This window comes from Choloepus didactylus, chromosome 22, assembly GCF_015220235.1.
Source record: "Choloepus didactylus isolate mChoDid1 chromosome 22, mChoDid1.pri, whole genome shotgun sequence".
In the NCBI taxonomy this organism is placed as follows: domain Eukaryota; kingdom Metazoa; phylum Chordata; class Mammalia; order Pilosa; family Megalonychidae; genus Choloepus; species Choloepus didactylus.
The window spans coordinates 6,170,150-6,186,627 of record NC_051328.1 but is presented as its reverse complement, the minus strand read 5'-3'; the positions used below and the strand labels follow the sequence as shown (position 1 = coordinate 6,186,627).

The following is a 16,478-nucleotide window of genomic DNA, read 5'->3' as shown; positions in this document are numbered from 1 at the left end:
TCTGTGCCTGTGGTCTTTCTGAGCACGGAGCATGCTCAGCTACGTGCAGGGCAAGCTGGAAGCACCGGAGAGCTCCAGTCCCCACAATCACCCCTCGGCAGTTGGAGGATAGACACCCCAGCTTCCTCACCCTCTCCTCTGGCTTCCAGAGGTGCCCAGCAGGATTGTGCCCCAGTTGCCCCCAGTGAGAGCTGACTCCATACTACACCAGTGGTTCCTGGGACCACCTTGAAATAAGCTACTTGTACTTGATCTCTCTTAGGAACTACATTCGGGAGAACCCAGGCCAATGCAAGGTCTGCGTGTGAGTTGACCAGGCTGGGAAGCCAACCAGGTCTCTGATTCAGGACCATCCTCTCCCAAGACTATTTATTACTGCCCAGGTTCTTGCTTACAGACTCCTTACTTCAGGACTTTCAAGCTTGAATTTCTCTTAAGTCCTTCGGCCAGAGAACCCACACCTTCATCTTGGAGATGGTTCTCCTCCAGGCTGGCAAGAAGAAGAGAGAAAGTCCAGTAGATAAGATGATATTCATTATGGCAGATAATGTCAATAAAGATTAGCCCGAACGCTCTCCATTTGAAAATCCAACATCTGAGATCCAAACTCATACAACATAGAAAGTTGGGTGTGAGGGGTCTCAATTCCAGTGACTGTTTGCAAGAGAATTCACCTTAGGGCTCCTCTGTGCAATGAGTACCCCCCTCTGATCCATTTATCCTATAACCACTTTCCTTTCTTCCTTATTAATGGAAGCCAGTTTTGCTTGGAGTAGCCGAGTGCCTGGTGAAAAACCACATTTCTCTGCCTCCACTGCAGCCAGGCTGTTGATACATAAGCGGAATTGAAAGATGGGGCTTCTAGGGATGCTCTTTAAAGGGGAGAGGCCTGGCTGGCCAGTGCTTTTTGTCCCTTCTGGATACACAGAAGTAGTGCTGCAGGTGGGCAGCCCTCTTGTGATCATGAGGCAGTCAACCATGAGGATGAAGGCCACAGGATGACGGAGCAGACAGAAGGGCAGAGGCCCCTGCTGTCTCAGGCGGCTGCCGTACCAGCCTGTGCTCCCTCACTCCGGACACTCACACATGAAAGAAGGGAACCTTCTACAGGTTTAAGCCGCTGCAGATGGAGCCTACTATAGCCATAACTCATGAACTCACAGTGAGGGGCCATCTAACAAGAAATTTCAAATAGCAAAATCCAGTCCAGATATGGTCAGCAATACACTGGCCGAGCCAGGCAGCCCTGCCAGCCGCCAAGGCCCTTCACCATATCCATTCCCTGGCAATGTTCAAATGTCTCAGTGCCTCTCTGCTTCCTGGAAAAATCAAACAGTCGGCACTTTATCTTTCTGATGTAATCTAGAACTGCCCAGAACATGCCAGAAGAAGACCTTACGAGCAGCGCCTGCAGGATGGACAACTCGGAATCAGCTTCAGGGCAGGGGCAAAAGCACAGTTCATGGTTCATCTTTCAGCTTCCCCAAAACCTCATTCCACCCTCCAAGGTGGACCCCAACTCTAATGCCTAGTGCTCCTAGGAACTCAAATTCACTCGAAAATAACCAAACATTATTATTATTACTGCTACGTTAGTAATAATACTGCTACTGTTTTAATTTAATATTTATGGGGCACTTACACAAATGGCACATATTCAGCTCCTTACAGGCATTACTTCATTTGATTCTTACAGTGATGTTTTGCAGTGGGCAAGCATGCTCACCCTCATTTTGCAGGAGAGCAACCTGAGATTCAGAGCTGGTTATTTAACGTGCCAACATTCTCAGCCAGGACTTGAACGCATCTTAGTCTGCTTGTCACCAGGGTCTGTGCCCACAACCATGACTGCACATGGAGACAGCAATCAAACTAACTAATAAGCACAATTAAATAAAAAGATTTAGCATCTATATCTATATGCCACACCCTGTACACTTCCCACTCCCTGGTACACACAAAGCCCAACACAATCAATTGATCAATCCTCCACCTTTGCCTTATCCACACAACTGTTCCCGTGGATGAGGTCGGAGACTCAAGAAAGACCACTGCTCATGCAAGGAACCCCCAGACTCACCAGAGTTCCTCCAGCACCACGTTCCTTTCCAACATCAGTGCTAGGGCTTGGGCACCCATGCTGCCAATGTTGTTTCCCACCAAGCTGGACATAATCATAGAACAAAAATGTGTCAGAGCCAGGAGGGACCTCAGAGCTGAGCTAGCCCATGGGTGGCAAAATGCATAGCACACATAACCCCACTCCCCTAGCCTGCCCCGTTTAAGACACTGCTCGTTGACTACAGTGCTCTTTCTTGTTAAGCCCAGGTGCAGCCTCAGAATCCCTTCCAATATGGTGCACTGGGAAGCCACCACTAATGGATTGGAGTTGGTCCTTGAGATAAAATGTTTCTGCTCCAGCCCACGATCTTCAATTTACAAATAAGGACTCAAGACAGCAAGAGGGAAAGGGACATCTCCAAAGTCACTCAGAAAGACTCAGGTGTCCTGATGCCAAATCCAATGGTCTTTCTTCCTCACCCCAATGAATAACATAGAGGGAGGAGAAATGAAGTTCAAAGACCTTCTAGACCAGCCCAGGTTCCTCCCTCCCCACACTGGACCCCATATGATGATCAAAGGACAGACTCCAGAGCTTACCTGAGCCACTTCAAGCTCTGATGACTACCCAAAGCTTCAGCCAAGGCCTGGGCCCCCTCGTCACCTACCCTGTTGCCCCAGAACCTGCAAAGGCCAACAGAGTCAATGGACAGTTAGTGAGAACCTGCTATGTCTTAACCTTGTTCTAGATATGAGCTAACAGTGCCCTTCCTCCCTGCAGCCCCAACCGAGGGCAGGACCACCCACCCAAGGCCAGAGAGGCAACACTGAGAAGCAAAAGGTGCCCCAGCAAAGCAGAACTGCCTCTGTCGTCTTGGGGGGATGGCCAAACTTCATTCAAATTTTTCTGTGATTTTAAATCACAGACTTACAGAAGAGCAGAGGTCTACGCAGCCCATACCCCCAGGGACGAGGAACTCACTCTTCACGGCAACCCGGATGGCCATGACATTGCTCCAGACATTTAGTTCGGATCTGTCTCCAGTGACTGCCACTCACAAATCCTTAACTGCCCTCTGGGACCACCCAGAACAAGACTGATTCTTTTTCCATAGGCCAGTTCTTGATCTCTTGCTTAAGATGTTTACATCTCCAATTCCTCCATGGTGTATAGTTCCTTCACCTTCTGGGTGACCCCCCTCTGATCCACTGTAGTATGAAAACATCCCTTTTCCAAAGGTGGCACCCTGCACAGACCTCCCGACTCAGCTCTCTTACACATGGGAACTCGCCCCGAACATGTAGGTGCAATGGTGAGTGGAGATAACTGAATGAGGCTATTCACGGCCCCTTCACACACCGAGTAAATAGCTATCGAGCTCCTGCTCTGTGCCAACACTGCTCTGTGTGCTGCGATTACAACACTGTCATAGCAGAAATCCTGGAAATGATCTAAGTGTGCATCAGCAGGGAACTAGTTATAAATAGATTATGGACATCCAACCAGTGGAATATTATGCAGCTATTCTTTAAAAAAATGAAGCCATATATTATTTGCAAAAGCCAAAAAGTAGAAGCAATCCAAGTGTCCATCAATAGATGAATGGATAAATAAAATCTGGCATATTCATACAATGGATTATAATTCAACCATATAAAAAAAGAAGGAACTTCTGATAAATGCTACAACATGGACAAAGCTTGAAAACATTGTGCTAAGTGAAAGGAGCCAGACACAAAAGGATAAATGTTGTATGATTTCACTTACATGAAATATCTAGACTAGGCAAATTCATAGAGACAGAAAGTAGAGTGATTGCTTAATGGATAGAGAGTTTCTGTTTGGGGTAATGAAAACGTTTTGGAAGTAGACAGTGGTGAAAGTTGCACAACTTTGTGACTGTAAGATAAATATCACTGAAGTGTCAACTTAAAAATGGTTAAAATGGTAAATTTTGCATTATATATATTTACGACAACAAAAATATTTTAATGAAGTTACTTATATATTGTTAAGCCAAAAAGAAAAAAAAAAAAAAAAACAAGTAATGGAACAGTTTGTATGAGTTACAAGAACAAGTTACAGAACAGTTTGTACAATGGTGTTTGGAGTTTTAGCACAGTGCTGGCCCACGGCAGGTACCGTAATAAATATGTGTTAAAAGATAAGCCCTCCAACGTGGAATATGACTCCCAGGGAGGAATGTAGACCCGGCATCGTGGGATGGAGAACATCTTCTTGACCAAAAGGGGGATGTGAAAGGAAATGAAATAAGCTTCAGTGGCAGAGAGATTCCAAAGGGAGCCGAGAGATCACTCTGGTGGGCACTCTTATGCACACTTTAGACAACCCTTTTTAGGTTCTAAAGAATTGGGGTAGCTGGTGGTGGATACCTGAAACTATCAAACTACAACCCAGAACCCATGAATCTTGAAGACAATTGTATAAAAATGTAGCTTATGAGGGGTGACAATGGGATTGGGAAAGCCATAAGGACCACACTCCCCTTTGTCTAGTTTATGGATGGATGAATAGAAAAATGGGGGAAGGAAACAAACAAACAGACAAAGGCACCAGTGTTCTTTTTTACTTCCATTGCTCTTTTTCATTTTAATTATTATTCTTGTTATTTTTGTGTGTGTACTAATGAAGGTGTCAGGGATTGATTTAGGTGATGAATGTACAACTATGTAATGGTGCTGTGAACAATCGAATGTATGATTTGTTTAGTATGACTGCGTGGTATGTGAATATATCTCAATAAAATGAATTAAAAAAAAAAAAAAGAAGATAAGCCCTCAAGCAGGAGAGAGCTCAGTGGGGGCCGTGGCTGCCTTGTTTCACACTCTGTTTTACTAATGCAGCTTGAAAAGGTGCCAATTTCTCGAGCACCTTCCACAGAGCTTTGGACGACTTGCCTGCCTGTGAAATGGACTGGAGCACCAGGGCCCTAAGGTAATTCTCTCGGCCCACAGTCTCTGGTTCTAAAACCCCCAGTTCTTGCCAAATGGACCCCAGTTCCCACCAGGGCGTGTCAGGACAGGAGTGGGGGCCGTCCCTCCACCCGGCACGTAGGGGAGCCCCGCTCTGGGGGTCTGCCCCCTCTCCCCTCCCCGCCAAGCCCTAACCTAGCAAGCAAGGGCTCTGAAGGGATTAGGAAAGCCTCCTCCCATCCTGGGACCATCCTCCCTCCCCCCTCCCTTTGCTTCCCTAGCTCCTCACCCTGGGCTGCACATCCCCTGGGGAGCTTTTAAAAACTACCGAAGCTTGGACCTGGCACCCTGGGTAAGGTCCGGGCAGTGGGATTGTTTAAAAACTCTGCAGGAGAGTCCAGTGTGCAGCCAAAGCTGAGAAGCACAGCCCATGGTGCCTTGGGGACCTCTGGCTTTCCCATCACCAGCTCCCAAGCTCTGCCACCCGGAGCCAGACTTCCTGAGCTTCCTGTTTATCCGTCCAGGAAGCTCACAGGCAGCCAAGGCCCATCCACAGTCTCACGGGCTCACCCTCCCCACCGCTGCCAGGCGGCCCTGGGAGCTTCTGTTTGGAGAGTGTAGCCTGCCCCTAAATCCTGGCAAGTCCCAAATCCCTCCCTGCGGGGCCCCAGAGCGCAACCTACCCCAGGAACTGGAGGGAGGAATTGCTTCTGAGCCCCTCGGCCAGCACCGCGGCTCCCACTGCAGAGATGCGGTTATTGCCCAGCCTGGAAGGGAAGAAGAGGAGGCTGGGAAGGCACGGCTGAGGGCACGAGGCCCCGAGCGTGGTGGGGAAATGTGTCCTGGACAGAGAGGTCTGGGAAGACAGCTTGGAGGAGCCTCCCAGGACTTGGGATCCGATCTTGCAGCCGCCTGCGTGCTGTGCTCAGGGTTGCTTTCTCAGTGGCTCCCATGACTTCATTTTCCCCAGCAAAGGGAAGAGGGGGTGGGGGCCTGTTTTGCAGGCTGGAGTCACAATGGAGTCCTGGGAGGTGGTTTCCCCAGGAGGGTGAGGCCTGGGCAGTGAGAGTGACTCAGTCCCATCTCTGTCCCTGCCCTTCCTCCTGGTGCCAGACCCCGCGTGCCCCTTGCAGCCTGCCTGGGCCCTCCTGAGGCTGCAGGGAGCACTGGCCCGTTAGGAAAGAGCCCATGGCAGCCCCAGGCGGCTGGAAGAGGGGACGCCGGAGAGGAGGGGGACCCCACGGAGCCTTCCAGGAGCACCCTCTGCCACCCCAAGAGGGAAGTAGGGCCCTAGGGAAGCAGTCCATTAGGGGAATCCCAGCGAGGAAGGCAACAAGCACAGCCACACTCTTCAAAGACATCCCCAGAACTTTCACCCACAACCCCAGGCTTCCTGGCATGATAATACTCTCTAATTTTTCAAAGAGCTTCACCCAACTGTATACCATTCCGTCCTCACAACAAACCCAAAGGGCGGGTACTATTATCCCCTTAGAGAAGGGGTGTGGCAGCCGTGAGAAGGTGCTCCAGGGAGCAGAAGCACCAAGGCCTGCTTCCCACAGGCTGCCCCCAGCCGGGGACTGTGCACAGCTGGGCCTCAAAGGCAGGCCACCCCTGGGAGACATGGCTCTCCTCTCCGGGACGATTTTGGCTTGGGGACTAACTGTGCTGAATCCAAAGTGCTTCCTCACCACCTTCCTTTCTTCCTTCCCTCTCTCCTTCACTCGGGGTCAGACCCACCTTGTGGTCTGACGGGGCTCCCAGCACCCCTTCTCCCCCCAACCAGTTCCCTTCCCAGCTTCCCTTGTGGAATTTTCCCCAACACAGCTCTTGCCATCTAATCCCATCTTGGCCTCTGCTTCCTGGAGGATGGCACGGCTCCAGCATAAACAAGCAGAGAGCCTATGTGACCTGCCCACGGTCTTTCAGCTCCTGGGCTTACTGTGTAAAGCTCAGACTATATTGGGCCAATCCTTTACGCATATAAACTCATTTAATCATCACAACAACCTATGAGGTAGCTACTATGACTGTCCCCACTTCACAGCAAGGGAAACTGAGGCACAGAGACATGAATAAGCTGCTCCGACCCAACACCTCGGGGGTCCTGTATTTAAGCCTCAAGGACTCAAGCCTCAGATAGTCTGGTGCTAGAACCTGCTCAAATAGGCCTCACACCCAGGCCTCAAATTCTGGGTCCAGCCTCTTTCTACTACCCCCAGCCACCTCCCTAAGGGCCTGGGCCAGCCCAGGTCTGGCCACAGCCTCTCAGGTTTTTGAGTCTGGGGGAGCAGTTAGTGGCAGCAGAATAGCTTCCTTGGTACAAAATGGCACCTTTGGCCTTGGCCTTCGCAGCCCCAGCAGAAACTGAGCTATGGGCCAACAATTTAAATACGGCAGCTCCCATCCCCAGCCCTAGCCTGGTAGGTGGTATGGAAGCAAGTTTTCACTTTGTCTCCTTCTACTGCCTGGCAAGTTGAGGAGCCAACACTATCCCAGACAGAAAGAGAAGCCAGGACAAGCTGGGGCAACCCGAGGTCAATTTCATGGTCTCAGGTAGGAGAGAGATTCCAGGTGAGACCGGGAGACTCTGGAAAAGCAGAAATGCAGATTTCCCACACAGCGGTACAAACCCAACAGTCTCCCAACAGCGAAAGGGCCTCCTGAGAGCGTTTCAGCAACTGGCTGTCGATGCCAAATGACGGATGTGTGCCTCTCCCAGCAGCAAAGGCTTGAAATGCATCAGGGAACACGGTAACCCCAGAGAGCTTGTGCCATCCCAGACCCAGGGAAGGAGGGGAGCCTGGAAACCCTTCCCCACCCCTGGGGGCTAAAGGTCAAAGGTCAAGCAGCCCTCAGTAGAGCCAGTCCAGAGTTTGCTGGGGAGGCCATGGCATTGGAGAAATCCTGCTCAGAAGGAGTCACGAGCCCAGTGGGGGCCGAGCCAAGGCCGAGGCTCAACGAGCCTACTCAGCTATGGGGAAGAACCATTCCCAGAGAACAGGGAAGCCCCAGGCTCACCTCAGTGCCAAGAAGTTCCGCTTGCACGCAAGGAGCTTGGCCATGGAGTGTGCACAGTCATCAGTCAATTTGTTGTTGAACAGACTGGAAAGTTCCAGGAGAGAAGAGACATGGGGAAAAGGCACAAAGGACAGTGACCACCCAAACGCAGAATGGCCTCTTCCCTCAGGACATGAACCACTTTGCACCCTCCCACGTGCAAACTGAACCTCTCCACCTCCCCACTCCTCTGCTCACAGCTGCCCAGGGGACTCGGCCTGGGAGGGGGGACCTGGGGCCCGACGTCCGTGGCCCAGCCAGGCTTACGCTAACTTCTGCAGCTGCTCACAGGGGAGCGCGTGTTCGATGAGTTTACAGATGCCTCGGTCTGAGATATTGTTATCACGCAAGCTAAAAAAAAAAAGACAAATAAATATGAAATGGAGCTGATAAGAAAGAGAGAAAAAATGGACAAGAGCTCAAAGAAACTTTCACTCATCCCCAAAGAGCCAGCATCTGTGCCTCTGGGAAATGACATCAGAACAAAGCACCCTGGAAAAGTGGGGCCTCCCTCCATCCCCAGCCAGGATGCTGAGCTGGGACACCATGGTGGGGACCCAGAGCCCCTACTGGGGAGCACTGGAATCCTCGGAAAGTCACTCATCTAACTTGAGGCGCAGTTTCCATCTCTGTAAAAGGGATACAACTGTCAGAGCAGCCTTGGAGAAGGTTCTGAGGCTGGAAGGAGCTGATGATGAGAGAGATGAGGCAGGAACCAGGCAGGGCTACCCCCAGGGGACCATGATGGAGAGCCATTGAGGACAGAAGATGGCAGACCAGGTCGGAGACCAGTATGGGGGCTTGGTTATAGAGCCTGCTGACCAGCCCCGCGCTCCTCCTCATTTCACTCCAGCGGGCCAGACCCTGCCTGGCCAGCCCCCTCTGCCACTCCTCTTGGGCCAGCATTTCCAAACCTCACCTGATCCCAAGATCATCTGGAAGCTTCCCTAAAATACAGAGTCTCAGGACCCTCCCTGGAGACGGTGATTCGGTACACGTTGGTGGGGCCTAGAGGTCTGTATTTATGAACAACTGTCCCCATGATTCTTGTCCTCAGTGGGGAGGCCCTGCCCTGACGGCTAATAGCTCAAATCTGGAGACCCTCAGCTGGAAGTTCTGCTCCTGATCAGCCCCTTGCTAGCCATTTGCAGGTCCCCTCTTCTGAGGATTTAAAGATGCACAGAGCACTGTCAGCACCTGCACACAGGAAAGGCCACCTGGAATCATGAACGCCAGCATTGGTTGAGCGTTCTCCCTGCCTGGCACTATCCTAAGCATGTCACAAATAGTCACACTATTTAATCTTCATAACAGTTCTATGAAGTAGGTACTATTATTATGTCCATTTGACAGAGAAGGAAACTGAGGCACAGGCAAGAGAAGTGACTTTGTGAGGCTGTGCAATGAGTAAGCAGTATGGCCCCAATGACCTTACCCCATGACCTTTTCCACCCTCTCGAGTTTTCAGACTACAGTCCATGACCCATAAGTGGGTCACGAAATCAATTTTGAAGTTCCTGAGCAGCGTTTTAAGATATGAAACAAATGGAGCAGAGCAGGGTGCATCAAAGTTAATAAACCACAGTCATTTTATGAATCTTTTGTTTCGGTTCTACGAGTGCACACACACACACGCGTGCTCCCTCTCTCTCTCTCTCGCAGTCAAAATACGTGGGAAGCCATCATGGGAGTCAAACCCAGGGTCTACAGAAACCCATATAAGGGCACTGTATACGGGCTTCCTGGAGGCTGAGGATTTGGGTTGGCATGGAAACAGTGTGGGTGGAAGAGATGCAGCTTGGCCCTGGGGGAGAGGCTCTCTCTCTCCATCCCACTCCCCTGCCCTACTCTCCATCACACAAACAGGAAATACCCACACAACACCTTTGTGGGTTTTCTCTTCCTGGCTATGGGTCGGCAATTTTAGTTTCATGTGAGGCAAAGAGCAGCAGAACCTGGTCAAGGACTGTCATAGCTAGTGGGAAATCAAGCTGGGTCCCCCGGATTATTGTTTCTCAGATGAGGCTTCTGGACCACTCACAGCAGACTCGCCAGCGGTGTTTGTTAAAAGAAGACACCTGTGCCCCCACCCAGACCTACTGACTGGGAACTGCGGGGGGCAGGCCCAGGAATCTGCATTTCCACAAGCCCCTTTGCACACACTCTGATCTGAGTACCCTGAGCTTCAAGCAGACAGACCATCCTCACCTTACTCCGAAACGTAGACCCCCGGCTCCACCGTGTACCCCTCCTGCACACCGCGGGGACACGTGACCATCCTCACCCAGTGCAGATGCCCCTTCCAAGAATTCTAAGGATGGGCTGGCCTGTGACGGTCACCCTGGCCTCTTGGGCTTTAAAGACCTCTTTGAGAATCCCCTTGAGAACCTGGTGAAAGCTATGCTCCCACTACTTAGGAAAACGCACATTTGTATTTTTATCAGGAAAACTGTCCTCACAGACAAGGTCTCGAAATTCCCAAGTCAAAATATCCTGATTCTTCATTCTTAGGGAAATAGAGTGTGATGCTGGACATCTTCCGTTTGTCCGATCCGCCCTCCGTCCCCGACCTGGCTCACTGTACTGGGAGGCTTGTCCCATGGGCTATGTCAGTGGGTGCCCTGTCGGGCTCCCCGCTGGGTTTAGCCGGAGGCATTGGCAGGAGGCGGGGGAGGACAGCAAGGGCGGGCTTCACGTCCGAGACCCTCCCTCCCAGGTCGGCTCCTGTCGGGCAGACACTCCCTTCCTGCTGCTCAGGATTCTAATAAAACTCCCTTCTCCACCCACCCCACCCCTCGGGCCCTGCCCCATCCCTCTTGGCTCTTCTCACTCCTGCCCACACCTTTGTAAACAGTCCCTGTATAAAACTCTCCCCAATTTCAGTGTGTCATTTGTTCCCTCCAAGATCCTGACTTGATATGATATCATAAATGAGATATACATGATACGATGTATGATGTTATATTGCGTAGTGTATTATACTATCTTATATATAATAGCCGTCATATACTAAATGATATATATTCTACATATGATGTATTATATGCTTTTTATTATCTCTATAGACTTATGACCACAGTTCCAATGTAAGGGATAACAAAGGTCACTGCTGTTTCTAGAAGATTTCCAGTGTTTGTTCCAGGGAGGAGAAGAATCTTGACACTTTGCTCCAGAGAAGGTATGCATCCTAACATATTTCAGGAGAAGTCTGTCCCTTGCTTAGGTCAAATAAGGTCAAAGCCCTGGGAGTCGGTGAATAGATTTTTAACTTTATGCTAAACTTCTGCTTTCTCAGGGGTTATAAATAGGGAGCAGGACGCCCCCCCTTTGGAGGCTGGAAGGAACGGGGGTCCTGCGGCCTGCTGGTCGCCAGACTTGGGACCCCTCTGCCCTTGCTGGCCCCCGGACGTGGAGAGAGGCCCACCCGCGTGGGGCACAGAGGTTCCAAAGGGCCAAGCTACAATCGCCAGACCGGGGGCTGGAAACAGTTTGGGTGATGCTGAAATCTCATCCAGACACTGCACTATGTAAGGAAGAAAAGGGCAGGCAAAATCCTGCAGCTGCTTTCTATCTCCCAGGGCCTGAGACTCCCATTTCACTGGGATTTTAACATCTCTGATCGGGCACAAATCACCTCTGATTTGGGGTAGACCCTAATTCAGACACGTACTACACCAAACTTTGTGTCTGACTTCTCCGAGGCTCATCCACAGAGCACAGGTTACTTGGGAGGAGTGGGAAACTTGCAACCAGAAAGATGTGGATTTTGAACCCCAGCTCAGCCATTTCCCACACAACCCTGGACAAATTACTTCACTTCTCTGAGCCTCAAATGAAGGATAATGGGGAAAATAATAATGTCCCTGCCTACAGCCCAGGGTGGCTACGGAAATTAAATGGGGTAATTCTGGGAAGCATATTGCATGGTGCCTGGCACATGGGATGTAATCAATCAATTATAGCCCTTGTTACTAAATATTGTACAAATGGGGAAACCAAGGCCCAATCCTGGGTAAGGAACCCAGAGAGGGGGTGGCAGAGCTGGGTCTGGGCCGGTCTCCTGACTCCCAGCCTAGGGACCCAACACCTGCACCCTGAGGGTGGCATCCCCATGTGCCCGGTGGGCATCGCCCAGCCGCACTCACTAAAGAGCCTTGCAGACGCCGAGGCAAGGCAGCAGCTGTTCCACGCCAATGTCACCCACGGAGTTGTGGTCCAGCTGCAGGGCCACGGGCCGCCGCAGGTGCCGCAGCACAAAGGCCAGGGCAGCGCACTCGATGGGGCCCACGCCGCAAAAGGTCAACTTCAGGTGCCCCACGCTCAGCCCTCGCACGGCCTCCCGGGCCAGTCGCTCCTCCTGCATCTCGTACAGGCTCTGGATGAGCCAGAGGAAGCGGGGCATGGCGTGCAGGCTCTTGGCCTCCCCTGGCACGGCCGACGGGATGGAGTGGAAGTGCTGGCGGAGGCTGCGGGCCAGACACCAGCGGGCACAGGCGTGGCGCCGGAGCAGGGCCTTCCCAGACGCCTGGCACTCGGCCAGCAGGCCCCGGTGCTCCCGGGACAGCAGCCCGGCCAGGAAGGCCGCTGTGATCTGGAGGTTGTGCGGCTCAGCCTTCTGCAGCAACGCGGCCAGGCCACCCTCCTTGCACTCAGAGCCCTGGATGCACAGCATGGGCAGCAGTCTGGCCAGCGGGGAGCTGCCCGGCCCTCGACAATCGAAGAGGTGCCGGAGCGAGGTTGGAGGCATGTCAGCACTTAGCACGAGGTAGAACGCGGCAAAAAAGCACTGGAAAGTGATGTGCAAGAACTCCAGGGGTGCCGAGGCCCCTGACACACCCTGGCTTTTGACAGGCACCAGGAAGCCGAGAGAAACATCCTCTGGGTCAACCTGCGCCGCCTGTAGCTGCTTGGCAGAGAACACATAGCAGCACGTGCCCAGGCCCCGGAGAGCCAGGCAGCCGAGGCGCAGGAGGGTGGGGAGCCTGCCTCGAAGGAAGCTGGGTCCCAGCCCATGGGAGGCTGTGTCCGGCGGGGAGGCATGCAGCAGGAAGTGCTGGAGGATCAGGAGGTACATGTCCGTGGTGGTCTTCAGGGACCCCCCACCGTGCTGCAACAGTTCCCGGTGGCACTTGGACACGATCCACGAGAAGACAGGAAGATGGCACAGACCGTGCAGGGTGGAGGTTGCTCTGAGCAGGCGCAGGAGGCAGTCTGCCACCCCAGGCTCCCGGTGATGCTTCCGCATGTACAGCTCGATGCCATCCTCCGAGAAGCCCTTGAGGCTGAGCTCCGCGCGGACGTACCTCCTGAGCAACGCCGACACCGCCTCCGGACGGCTTGTCAGCACTTTCCGGGCATCCTTGAGCAGGTTGCCCTGCAGAAGGTTGAAGAGCAGATTCTGGACTGAAGTGGGGTCGGTCGGGGAACAGTGGCGCTCGTGATCGGAGAACCTGAACCTGAACTCGTCAAAACCATCGAAGGTTAACAGGACCCGCTCAGGGTGGTCAAGAAGGAACCGGAAGACCTCCTGCTGCCCGACGTCAGGCCAGCAGCAGTGTTCGAAGAGCAGCGTCCAGAGGGAGAGCGGTTTGGCCAGACACTGCAGCTGCCGGCAGCTGAAGGGGAAGACAAAAAGGAATTCCTGGAAGTCGCGCCCCACGGCCCACAGGAAGTGCAGCCGCTGCAGGAGCGTGCTCTTGCCGCTGCCCGCCTCGCCCACCACCAGCACAGTGTCCGCGGCGTCGTTGAGGTGGTCGTGGGTGGTGAAGAGCTCCTCCAGGCCCAGGGCGGCAGGGCTCTCCTGCGGGGGGCCTGCTGCGCTGACATCCGTCCGGGCCTCCAGGATGTTCTCCGTGTAGACGTCCTCCAGGCAAAGGTTCTCGGCCCCGTCATAGGTGCTCAGGTAGCGAGACTGAGCAGCCACCGTGGTCCTCAGCTTGGACATGTACTTCTTACACGTGGCAGCTGGGAGACAGAGAGAGGAAGAGGCACAGGAGGGTGGGACCAAGTGGAAATGGGACCTGACCGGGGTGGGATGCTGAGGGGGACGTGATGTGACATGGGGGACCACAGCCGGTGGGTGCCGACCCCGGCTCCCCCAGTCACAAGCTGTGGGACTTGGAGGCCAGTCATGTAACCTTCCTAAGCCTCACTTTCCTCACCTGTGAAGTGGGAAAAAGGATAGTGCCTGCCTTATAGGGTTTTTACACGGCTCGACTAAGACAATGCATGTCAAACATTTGACACCGTGTCCAACATGAAGTAAGTGCTCAGAAGACATTAGCTATGGCAGCTATTATCACTGACATCAGGAAGAGCCATAGGAGATCAGGCTTGTGTTCTGATGTCGGGCGTAGAGAAGTCCCTTCACCACCCAGGCTCAGTTGCCTTGTTCTGAAGGGAAGAAAAGGGTTTAAGGGCTTAGGAGCCCCATTTCTGAAGTCACACACACCTCAGCTTGAAGCCCAGCTCCGCCCTTAGCTTGGGTAAGCTACTTAGCATTTGGGGGCTTCAGTTTTCTTATCTATAAACATGGGGACAATGATAGCACCTGCCTTGTAAGGTTCTTTCAGGAGGGAATGGGGTAGAATAGAGTTGAGAACAATTTCTGGCACGTGGTAAGCTCTCCACAGATGATGCAGATTATCAGTCAGTGTTATTAGGGGTGTGGCCCCAACCCCTCAAAGATGACAACATCACAATCCCCAGAACCCATAAATATGGTACTTTACATGGAAAAAGGGAGCTTGCAGCCGTGCTTAAGTTAAAGGCCTTGAGATGGGAGAGGTTATCTTGTCCTATCCGGGTGGGCCCAATGTAATGCCAAGTGTCCTTAGAAGTGGAACAGGGAGGCAGGAGAGGAGGGTCGGAGGTTACGATGGGAGAAGGGCACAGTGAGATGCAACGCTCCTGACCTGGACAATGGGCGCACATGTCAAGGACAGTGGGCAGACTCTTGAAGCTGGAAAGGGCAAGGAAACAGAGTCTCCCAGAGCCTCCAGAAAGGATCGCAGTCTGCCAGCATGTTGATTTTAGCCCAGAGAGACCCTGGTCAGACTTCTGACCTGCAGAACCATGAGATAACAGCTTGTGCTGTTTAAGCCCCTCAGTCTGTTGTAACTTGTGATGGCCAAAATATAGAGCGAAATAGTGGAGACTCATGAGAGAACAAAAGTGGATGGAGTATACAAAGGTTAGTGATCCGTGTTAAGTATAACTAGAACGATACCAGAAAATACCATTACTAGGCTCGTAACCATAGCAGGAACAAGACCTGCTGCAAGGGGAGGGTCTCCTGCAGGCCCGAGCGTGCCCAGCCCAGGCTCACACAGGAAGGCTGGGTAGCTCAGGCCTCGAGTTGGCTGTCCATGGGCCACTCCAATCCCAAGATATGTTTTATTTATTCTAGATAGGAATTTTGCAAAATTCCAGTTAATGGCTAACTTTAAAAACTAGACATTTCCTATTTTAAAAATCTTAACTTGAATTTCTCTTGGAGGAAAAAAAAACCTGTAAGCTCTGGCAATGCCCACACACCCGAGGACGTCATCTGTCATCAGTCATCACCATTTGCCAACACCCCTGTTGCCCCCAGCCCCTAGCCCGTTTCCTCTGCCTGCCTGGCCTTTGGATGGGATGTCAATGTCTGAGTCTTTGCTTCTCAGGAATCGGCCGCAAGGCTTCTCAGGAATTCCCCATAGATGGGGAGGGACGCCAAAGTCCCGTAGAGAGAGGGGGTGGGCAGCAGCAGGGCCCAGACCCTGCTCTCGGGTTCCGCCTCAGCCGGCCTCTTCTGGTCCTTCTAGGTTGGTCTCTCTGCAGCACCCCGACCCCGGAGCTGCCTGTAGCAGCCCCTGGCCAATCCCCGGGAAGGGAGAAGGAGCCCCTGAAGGGCCAGGCACTGAGGCAGGCAAGCACGTCAAAGGCAGAGGCATGCGACAGGCCCCGCCCTGGATGACCTCAGGGCCACCAGGCTGCCCGGCCGCCCCTCCGATGAGATCCCTGATCCCATCCCACTTCCCCTTCTGCCTCCCGCCATCCTCCCCAGTGGGAGTCCTCATGGACAGGACGTGTCCGGGGGGCCGCTGCTGCTTTACCTCCATCATCTTGGTATCGACATGAGGAAACAACTTCCTGTACCGGGCTTCAGTTCCCCTTTCAGGAAATGGGGAAGTACAAGGTCCAGAGCCCCAGAGTGGTGAGATCTCAGAGCCAGGGTCACCCCGACACAACCTGACAGCCCCCAACCAAGTACGGAACTGGGCGAACCCAGCCCGTCGGTTCTCATCCGGAAGGCTAGCGGGTAACTTTCACAGAGCATTCTTAGGATATCAAAGTCATATTTAAAGCGTCATAAGAAGGAGATGTCCCAAGTTTCTGTTTCCTCTTTTGTTGCCAGAGCTGATGATTATTTTTGCTTTTCC

The 16,478-nt window shown here is 52.6% G+C and overlaps 1 protein-coding gene across 1 annotated transcript in view; it reads right to left on the bottom strand.

Annotated features, from left to right (window-relative positions):
- NOD2 (nucleotide binding oligomerization domain containing 2) overlaps positions 1-16,478 on the bottom strand; it is a 35,761-nt gene that overhangs the window by 5,553 nt on the left and 13,730 nt on the right. The window contains exons 4-10 of the mRNA XM_037815694.1: positions 12,201-14,019; positions 8,323-8,406; positions 8,017-8,100; positions 5,679-5,762; positions 2,662-2,745; positions 2,081-2,164; positions 407-490 (exon numbers count right to left, since the gene is read on the bottom strand). Coding sequence (XP_037671622.1) covers positions 407-490; positions 2,081-2,164; positions 2,662-2,745; positions 5,679-5,762; positions 8,017-8,100; positions 8,323-8,406; positions 12,201-14,019 — 2,323 coding nt within the window. The remainder of the gene's footprint in view (positions 1-406; positions 491-2,080; positions 2,165-2,661; positions 2,746-5,678; positions 5,763-8,016; positions 8,101-8,322; positions 8,407-12,200; positions 14,020-16,478) is intronic.